At 35.6% G+C, this 10,224-nt stretch overlaps 1 protein-coding gene across 1 annotated transcript; it reads left to right on the forward strand.

Moving 5' to 3' along the window:
• The first annotated feature begins 5,574 nt into the window (after window positions 1-5,574).
• On the forward strand, window positions 5,575-6,767 carry LOC134801601 (uncharacterized). Its single transcript, XM_063774218.1, has one exon. The coding sequence runs from the start codon at window positions 5,903-5,905 to the stop codon at window positions 6,668-6,670; it is 768 nt and encodes a 255-aa protein (XP_063630288.1). The 5' UTR covers window positions 5,575-5,902; the 3' UTR covers window positions 6,671-6,767.
• The last annotated feature ends 3,457 nt before the right edge of the window (window positions 6,768-10,224 follow it).

Genomic DNA, 10,224 nt, shown 5'->3' on the forward strand with positions numbered 1-10,224 from the left:
ATGATATGGCGACTGCAGCAGCATTAGGTACTCTGTTGCAACGTTACTGCTGCGGCACTGTCAATTTTCTTGATAAAATGATGTGACTGATTTCCATTCTCAGCTGTAATGGGGCAATGAACGTCACTCAATTGACCAAAAAAATTCAATGTAATCTTGATGACCCTAGGGAGAGGGGGCACCATGGTCTAGAAATGCTTAGGGCATCAAAATTTCTTAATCCGGCACTGGTCGTTTGCGGAGTCAAACGATTTGGGACTCGCATTTTATACGCATTTCCATGCCTTCCCGAAAAAAATCGAATCATTCGCGAAAGTCTCGCAACGCATTGAGGTTACAAACGGCACGCGGTCTTCCTCAGGAGTCTGACTAGCCAGGCAGGCCGCTTCGCTTTCGCTCGCGCGCGTATACCTTACTGTAACGTCCGATATACACCTATTACTCTGTCGTTAAAATCACGTGGAAAATTTTAATAAGGGCGAAAAAAACTATTGATTTTGGAGTGTAGTTTTATTTAGTGGTACCTAACTGTAAAATATTTTATCTGGACTACAGTCCTCTAGCATATCCATCTGTCAACTTTACTTCAAGTTCCGCCTCCAGGGGAGAGGGAGAGAAATTAGGATTAGAAATTAGCCGCTTACTGACACAGACCGAATTCCACGCGGGCGGAGCCGCGGGCACAGCTAGTTAGAACTAATATTACAATCATCGTACGTTGGTACACTGTATTAGCCATATTGTTCCTTTCATAGTCTGAAATTTCTTTCGTGAATCGGAAGATATTGCTAACGAGTAATTAAAAATGACGTGTTATTGTAAAATTTAAGCTAAAATACATATAAATGAAAATTATAAAGAAATATTTTAACTTATTAACCATAGGTATAATGTACCCATGTAACATGTTATGTTGAAATAAAGTGGCAATGTTATTGTGACGTAGGCCCGTGTCACTCTGGGAATGGAAGACCATGTTTTATTAGACCATGCTTTTATTAGCATTTTATATTCTGTACTAGTTTATATTATATAGTATTATTCCAAGCTTAACAACGTAACGGCTTAATAAAACAATATGGCTAATACAGTGTACCAACGTACGATGATTGTAATATTAGTTCTAATGACAGTGCGTAGGGCTGATATATGTTATCTGTGACTCTTAGCTTTTGCCTGTCAACTTGTGAAGTATGGCGGCTAAATGAGAAACTTGCTTTGTAAAACGAATATTAATTATAAACCTGTCAAGAAGAACATCGTCTTTATATTTGAAAGCAGCATAATAATCCCCAGAACAAGGCTCACAGGGTGGGCTTTCAATTCAGAAGCCGGGATATGTTGGAGCAGCTTGCTTTGAAACCGACGCCCGCTAGTTGGAAAAGACGCTATTTCTATAAATTGGGAGCCAGAGGTCTGATAATTCCAATTATTTTCATCTGTTTTCACCGTGTTTTGGCAGTCAGAGAAGTGATTATTCACTAACAAATCTGGGAGTTGGAGAAAGTGATATCCGTTTAAGGAAAACTTACCTATTTGAACAAACTTTACACTACTTACTGACGTCCACATAATAAAAGAATAAGATAACATAGCGTGTTTTGTGTCGTGAATGTACTAACAAGAGCATGTTTCATGTGTTTATCTTTTGTTCGTGTGCGTAATTTCTTTTTTTTTTGTTATTGAAATGCTTACAGTAACTCCAATAGCTGTAATAGTACCAAGCGATTAATAGTATGTGTTTGGCTTCTCGTGAGCGTATTGATTGTGAATGGAAATCAGTTTTAAGGAAATTCTGGTACATAATTGTTACTTTTGAATTTCACTCTGAATTACTGGTTGTAACTATCATGTTATGTGTATGTGGATTTGTTTTCATATTGTCAGTTTAAACAGTAAAAGTGAAAAATGGGAAGATTCCATGGTTGTAGTAGAAAGTGTGACAGAAAAAGTAAGGAAAAGTCAAGTGCAAGGCAAGGCAGTACTATATCAAATATCAGTATGCACCATAATATAGACAAGTGAGTAGTAGGTCTCTGGATATGGATTGTTGTAATAGTCATTCATCTCATTCACATAGATGGTAGCGAGGCCTGCCATCAGATATTTTCACACGGCATAGAAAATTATTATCATGATAAAATGGCATTAGGTAATAAGTGAGATAAAAATAAGAATAAGAATAAATTTTATTATCAATAAAAACACACAACAGAATATGTCAGGGGTCTCCAGGTCTCCACACAAGGCTACGCCTGTATCGAGGGGAACCAGTTACAGTTAAAATTATTGAACTAGTTACACAATAAAGTTACAATTACAAATAACAAACTTAAAGAGAAGCACGAAGCTGCTATGTGATATGCAATAAACGATTTCAATTTCACTTAAATATAAGTAAGTGAAAATATACAATCTTATTGCAAGGTATGGAAACTAAACTTAAAGTATTTTAACTACAATATCTTCTGTCTCGGCATAAGTAAGTGAATGTAAAAATTTAAATAAGATTATTTTAGCTTCTATAATGGTAAATATTTAAGGTTGCAGTGTTTAAGCAAAGCGTTGTAAGTAGTCACTCTGACTCTTTCCCCAAAAAGTTTCCCAAAGGCGGAACGGACTTCTGGAATTGGTAAGTTAAAGATGCGTTTATTAATTAAAGAACTATAGCAAGGCAACAATTTTGAGAATTTGTGTGTGTGTAAAGAGATTTTCATTAAAATAGCTGACATACAGTTAAGACCTTGGCTTCGGCGTAGAGATCTATGGTTGGAAATCAAAAGGGTTTTTTAAGCATCAATTTTAAAACAGAGTGTTGAGCCCTTTCAATTTCCAGCATAGAGGTCTTTTGCCGCAATTCCCCAAACTGTGAACTGTGATGCAGTAGCTAATCACAGACCGACAGAGCGCGGTGTAAACTAATTTAAGCACAGAATCATCGGCAGTGTTACGAAGCTTTTTTAAAAATAAATATGGATTTTCTTATTCTAGCAGAGAGTTTGTGAATGTGGTTTTTGAAATTCAGTTTTTCATCTACTAATAGACCAAGATATTTTATTACATCAGTATTCTGTATTGAATCACAGTTACAGGAGTTGGAAATAGGGTAGTCTGTGCATGAATGGAATTTTATAATGGGGTGAAAAGTAAGCACTTAAATGTCAAAACAGAAAAGAAACTTCCTACAAAACCGAAGTTTGACAGCGTTTCAGGGTCGAATCATGCCGTCCCTTTCTAATATATGGCACTATCCCTTTCGGCTATTTAGGGTTGTCAAAAATCAAGTGATTATCTTATCTGTGGTCGTGCACGCAAAAGGAAGTCAAGTGGTGCCAACCCTAATAATTGCTCGGAGCAATGCTGAGCCGAGCGGAGCCGAGTTTGACCGAAGTCAGGAGTTTCGCACCCCTGCTTTGGTTCAGAAATCACAAGTTTCGGCAAGTTTATACCACTTCACCATCCATCACGGGATTCACTATAATAACACTTGTGCATAAAGTTTGTTTGATAATAATTCACTGACGTTGATATTTCTTGATCGAAACATTGTAGTTTTTTTTATATCAAAGTAAAAATGCGAGACGTAATTTTGGATGATGGCGGTAGCAGAGCCACCTAGCGAAAAAAAGATATTCAGTAAAAAGGCTGGTTCAGGTAACATATATAAAAAAAAAATAGGTAATAATTTCAAGTAAATTTATATTAGCAGGGTACAATACCAGGCATAAGTTGATTTTGAAAGCCTGAGCTACCAAGCACCCTGAGAGAAAGAGAGAGAGAACTGATGTTTGAAATTTACTCATGGACCCGGTCAGTCCATGTCACCTTAATAACTTTATTGTGGGGTTTATGCAATTTGTTAGTTAATCATGTAGGTAGGAAAGTAGTGACCATAGAAGTAGACAATGTCAGAATGATAATTTAAGTTTTATTTATTACTGTAGTATGTTATAGAATGTCGTTAAAATTATTGATGACTTATGTTTGTAAGAAATTAGTAAAAATGTTTTCCTGTTCAAGTCTTGTAATGTTTATGTATAGACTGCAGTGTTGTACACGGTTACCCCTGATGGATTATGTACAACAGGGATGTTTCCTGTACTTAAAATAAATTATTTCAAACCGTGCATGAAATAAAGCACCAGATAATTATTAGAAAAACATAGATAACAGCTATTTTTAAACACAATTTGTATTTCATAAATCGGATTGAAATATAAAAAGTAGGTGAGTTTACCGTGACGTCACTATATTTGTTTTCATATAAATTCCATATTAAAAAAATCGTTTTGACAGTTCTAAAAAAAGAAGCTGATTTGACTAGTAGGAATGTAGCCTATTCATTGGGCTCACAAGCTATTGCAGGCACTTTAGTGGCAGTCAGTTAGCGCCTTATGAAAGTAAATTATACTCTACAAATTATTAAAACACTGACTGTTGTGTACTCTATGTGTATGTGTCCTTTAGGATGATTTAGGAATATATAAACTTTGCTAGACCCTTAAAGTAATAAATGGTTGAATTGCCATTTGCAGCACAGTTAGTAAATATGATTTCATACCTAGAGTTGCGCAATGATATAATTTTATGTCCGGTACAAGTTGATGTAGAACTCAATAGAGAGGGTACTAAACTAATAAACAAGGTGTTAAGGCTTAAAATATTTTTTTTTGTGGGAGATAAGTATACTAGTATACATACATAGTGATTCAGAGTGAAAGCAGAGGGTAAATATGTTTACTATCACAACAATTGATATATGTTAATAATGTTAAAGATGTTATTAAATAAAAGATAATGATGATATATGTGAAAAGTAAGCTTGAGTCAGTCATTAACTATAGGAACTAAAAGACCGAAATAGTTCTTTTGACCGAGAGCAGAGCACTCTCTGTAGTGAATGAGCAGGCACAAGCCTAGTGAAAAGGTGTGATCATGATCAATTTGAGGTTTATTAATCATAATTTAAAATAAAGTAGTATTCATAGCTGTTGCAAAATTGAAATGCTTAACAAACTAATATTTGTGATAATAACTTGGAATTTGGAATACAAGAGAGTCAAGAGACTTAAAAACTTAAATTATGCATGTGACTGTTTAAAATATTACCTATTTATCTTTGTGTTGAAATTGTGATGAGATCACTACAAGAGTAACAGTAATATGAATATAATGAAATTGTGAAAGATATATTCAATTCAATACAACTGGTTATGAAGTGAAACAGAGAAACTTATATTATTAAGAGATAGTTAAGTACCTGACCAGTGAAGATGTTCCCTAATATATATTTATTTTATATATAGGTATATCCATGATCATTTAAAAAAAAAGTGAGTTAGAGAATTTTGTGACCTTAAAGAGAAGTACTTATTGTATAATAATTTGTAACAACAGGAGTAATTATAAGAGAGAATCTTTAAAGAATAATACATTTTATGACCTTAATAAGAAAACGTATTGTATAATAATTTGTAACACAAGAGTAATTATAATATGTCAAACAATAAAGAGTGATTCAGTATAAAAGACATGCAATTATTAAATTTGAGTGAGCTATATATGGTACCGGTTCCGGTTGTCAAAACGTTAACAGCTCGGTTGTGTCACTCCGTTAAAACAAAGCAAAATAAATAGTTAGAAGAAGAAGTTTCCACTAAAATCAGTTCCAAGTGATAGACAAAGTGATAAAAAGTGTTCGAAATAATAGTTTTGGTGCGAAAAGCCGATTACAAAGACATATTTCGAGACAAAAACGGGCGGTTATTTAGAGGTTAAGATTTAAGCAGAGACAAGTAGTGACAGTTAAGTTATCGTCCAACTGTCATCATAGTGTTGCCAGAGTACAGAGTCAATATCCTACCAAAACTGCGTTCCGTTCCATTCTACGCACATCAAAAATATGGAAGCGCAATTTGAACTCTATTTTGCAAAAATGCAAAAAGAAATGCATAACCAAACCGAATTAATTACAAATCGAATAACTGAAAAAATAGACGAAAAACTAAAACCTTTTATAGAAGAAAACAAAAAATTAAAAAAGAAGGTGGACTTACTCGAGAAGAAAATAGAATTTATTGAAAACGAAAAGAAGAGCAACAACATAATAATACACGGGCTGAATGAAGGGGAGAAATCTATGATAGAACTTATCAATAAGGTGCAAGAACAATTCCTGACGGAACTCAACATATCCATTGAAGCTCCTGACATAAATAAAATCTACCGCATTGGAAAGAAAACAACTAGCGAGAAACCAAGACCTACTGTTCTGTCCTTTGTAAACGGATGGAAAAAGGCAGAAGTACTAAGAAACAAGAACAAGTCTAAAGTTTTACAACTCGCAGAAGACTACTCCAAATCGGTTTTAGAAAAAAGGAAGGCATTAATACCTCAATTAGTTGAAGAAAGGAACAAGGGAAAGGTGGCTTATATAAAATACGACAAGTTAATAATCAAGGAGAACCCAGATAAGAGAGAAAACAGAAAAAGAGACCTGTCTACTTCCCCTTCAAGCAACTCTCAATCGAAGAAACAACAGACTGCTACCCCGTCATCGTCACTACATAACAAAACGAATGCCTTTGATCTGATGAGAGCCAGATCTAACTCAAACTCCTATGAATATGCGAGGCAGCGGTCAGCAAACGGACTGGATGAAACGTCATAGCAACTAAAGCAACAAAAAACCAAAATATCAGGTCCCAACCCGGCTGGTCCCCGTGGGACGTCAGACCAACACCCTCCAGCAAGTCTAAAACTAAAACTACAAACAACCAAAATTAAAAATAACAATATATTCAAAAATTCTCATAGCAGTGAATCAAAAAGTGCAGAACACAACCATGAAAACCAATTGAACATAATAACCTATAACGTCAGGACTCTCTCATCCTATGAACGCTTTATAGAATTAACTGAAGTTATGAAATCAGTGAAATGTGATATAATGGGAATATCAGAAATGAGGCGCCTTGGGACTAATATAGAAGAACACAAAGACCACATACTATGCTACACAGGCCAGACACCCAGCAGGTATGGAGTGGGGTTCGTATTAAGGAAATCTATGAAGCCATATATAGAAAGCTACACCGGACTTACAGAACGGGTAGCTAGACTGAACCTTAACTTTATGGGAAAAAAAATCTCAGTAATACAAGTATATGCACCTACAGAGTCTGCCAAAGAAGAAGAAATTACACTTTTCTATGAAACAATTATTCAAGCAATAGAAGATGCACATAAGGACTATATTTTAATGGGCGACTTCAATGCGAAGATAGGCCAACCAAAGCAAAGCGAATACCTGATAATGAAATGTTATGGCTATGGAGATAGGAATAACCGAGGCCAGAAACTCATCGACTTTGCAACAGAAAACAAACTATCCATATTAAACACCTTCTACAAGAAAAAAACAAACCGCAGATGGACATGGTGCTCACCCAACAAGGAACATAAAAACGAAATAGACTTTATCCTATCCAACCGCCCAGATTTATTCCAAAATATAGAAGTCTTGAACATCGACTATCCGTCAGACCACAGACCAGTACGAGCAACACTACTCTTTAAAAATATTAAAAAAAGTAGAGCAAACTACAAGAACAATCAAATAGCAACATTAAAGAAAGACAGTGAAGTACACATATTTAGAGAGCGACTTACGTCCCATATAGCAAAATAACCGAACCAGCATAAAGATATAAGTGTACAAACTCAGTACAACATAATCATCAACACAATCACTAAAAGCTTACGAGAAGCACTTACAACAAATTCCGAACCGAAAATGAATCAAATACTATCCCCACGTACCATACAACTAATGAACCGAAGAAGAGAACTACATAAAATAAAAAACAGATCCCGGAGTGAAAAGAACGAACTTGCAGCCTTATATAAACTAATTAATAAATACATCAGGATTGACTATGCTAAGCACAGACAAAATACAATAACAAAACACTTAGAGCAGTCAGGAAGCACAAAAAAAGCCTATAAGGAACTGACAACAAGCAAAGCATGGATAGAGGGGCTAAATTCTTCTGGAAAAACTCTACACAACCGCACCGAGATCATAGAGGTGGCAACCAGATTCTACAGAGATCTATACAGTGAAAAGTCTGCCATGGAAAATAATACCCAAGAACCTATACAGTCACAGAATAAACAAGAAGTTAAAGAAATCACAGAACTAGAAGTTATACAGGCGATAACCAGTCTAAAAAGAGATAAAAGCCCAGGGTCAGACCAAGTGACCAACGAAGCATTAAAGACAGGCCAAACAATATTAGCTCTACCCCTAGCAAATCTGTTTAACCTAATACTAAGAACATCAGAAATACCCTCTCAATGGACCGAATCAAACATTATTTTAATATATAAGAAAGGAGACCCAAAAGATATTTCCAACTACAGACCGATAAGCTTGCTGTCAGCCGTGTACAAGCTTTTCTCTATAATTATTAATCAACGAATAAGTCCAACTCTAGAATCATACCAACCTATAGAGCAAGCGGGCTTCCGGAAAGGGTTTTCTACCACCGACCACATACATACACTGGAACTACTTATAGATAAATACCAAGAGAAACGGCGACCGCTCTACATTGCCTACGTAGACTACCAAAAAGCTTTTGATACGGTTTCACACACAAGCATATGGGAAGCTCTTGGGAACCAAGGAGTAGAACACCAGTACATAGAACTCCTCAAGAGCCTCTACAAAAACAGCACAGGTAGAGTAAGACTAGAAACGACGGGTTCGAGTTTCCCCATAAAAAGAGGCGTAAGACAGGGAGATCCTCTATCCCCTAAAATATTTATAGCCATCCTAGAGTTAATTATGGGACAACTAGACTGGAAGCACTACGGTATAAATATAAAAGGCAAATATTTAAGCCACCTCCGTTTTGCAGACGACCTCGCCGTACTGGCCGAAACGGGATCGCAACTTCAAATTATGATGGAAGCTCTACATAGAGCAAGTCTCAAAGTAGGACTTGAAATGAACCTGGCTAAGACTATGATAATGACAAACAGTACAGAGAAAACAATAACAGTAGGCAACAAGCCCTTAAACTATATTGAACAATATATATACCTCGGCAAGCAAATAAGTTTCAACAAGAAAAATAATGAACTGGAAATCGAAAGGAGAATACAAAGCACGTGGAACAAGTACTGGAAATTGAAAGAAATCTTCAAGAGTAACATGCCCATAACCTTAAAAACTAGAATTATGAACTCGTGTCTACTACCAGGCCTAACTTACGGATGCCAAACATGGAAGTTCACAAAAAAAGTCAAAGACAAAATAAGAACTTGTCAAAGGGGAATGGAGCGTAGTATGGTCGGCATCAAAAAAATCCAAAAAATAAGACATACAAAGATAAGAAACTTAACAAAGGCCAAAGACGCGCTTAGACACGCCAAACAACTGAAATGGAAGTGGGCGGGACATGTATCACGGATACCGGACCAGCATTGGACCAAAAATGTGACGTCATGGAAAGGGCCACTAGGAAAACGGGGTATAGGAAAACCTGTGACTAGATGGGAAGACGAAATAAAAAATATCGCTGGTCAAAACTGGATGCAAATAGCTCAAGATAGAGATGAGTGGAAAACTCTGGAGGAGGCCTTCACCTGCGAAGACGGGGTTCTTGCTAAATATTAACTTTAAAAACTATTCTAAAATGTCATAATTGCAAGAAATAAAAGGCTATTTTATTTTATTTTTATTTATATATGGTACATACATTAACAGTGAGGCATTGCAGGTGGAGAGCTGCAATGATGTAGTAAATGAATAATAGTGAATCAATGATATGTAAATCCATTTATTTTTGTATTCAATGAGTAACAGTGAGGCAATGGCATGTATTATGTAATTTATGTACCTATTGATATAGTAAATGAGTAACAGTGAAACCAATAACATATTAGTCCATGTATTGATGTAACGAGTGACAGTGAGTTAATGATATATGTGAATCCATGTATTTTTGTATAAAATGAGTAACAGTGAGTAACTGACATGAGTCCATGTATTGATATAGTAAATGAGTAACTGAGTCAATGACATGTAAGTCCATGTATTGATCTATTAAGTGAGTATCAGTGAGACAATGACATGTTAGTCCATGTATTGATGTAACAAATAACAGTGAGTCAATGATAAATGTGAATCCATGTATTTTGTATTAAATGAGTAAC

This window comes from Cydia splendana, chromosome 22, assembly GCF_910591565.1.
Source record: "Cydia splendana chromosome 22, ilCydSple1.2, whole genome shotgun sequence".
Taxonomy (NCBI): domain Eukaryota; kingdom Metazoa; phylum Arthropoda; class Insecta; order Lepidoptera; family Tortricidae; genus Cydia; species Cydia splendana.

Coding starts and splice junctions, on each gene's coding strand:
- LOC134801601 (XM_063774218.1), top strand. CDS start 5,903: ATGGAAGCGCAATTTGAACTCTATTTTGCAAAAATGCAAAAAGAAATG.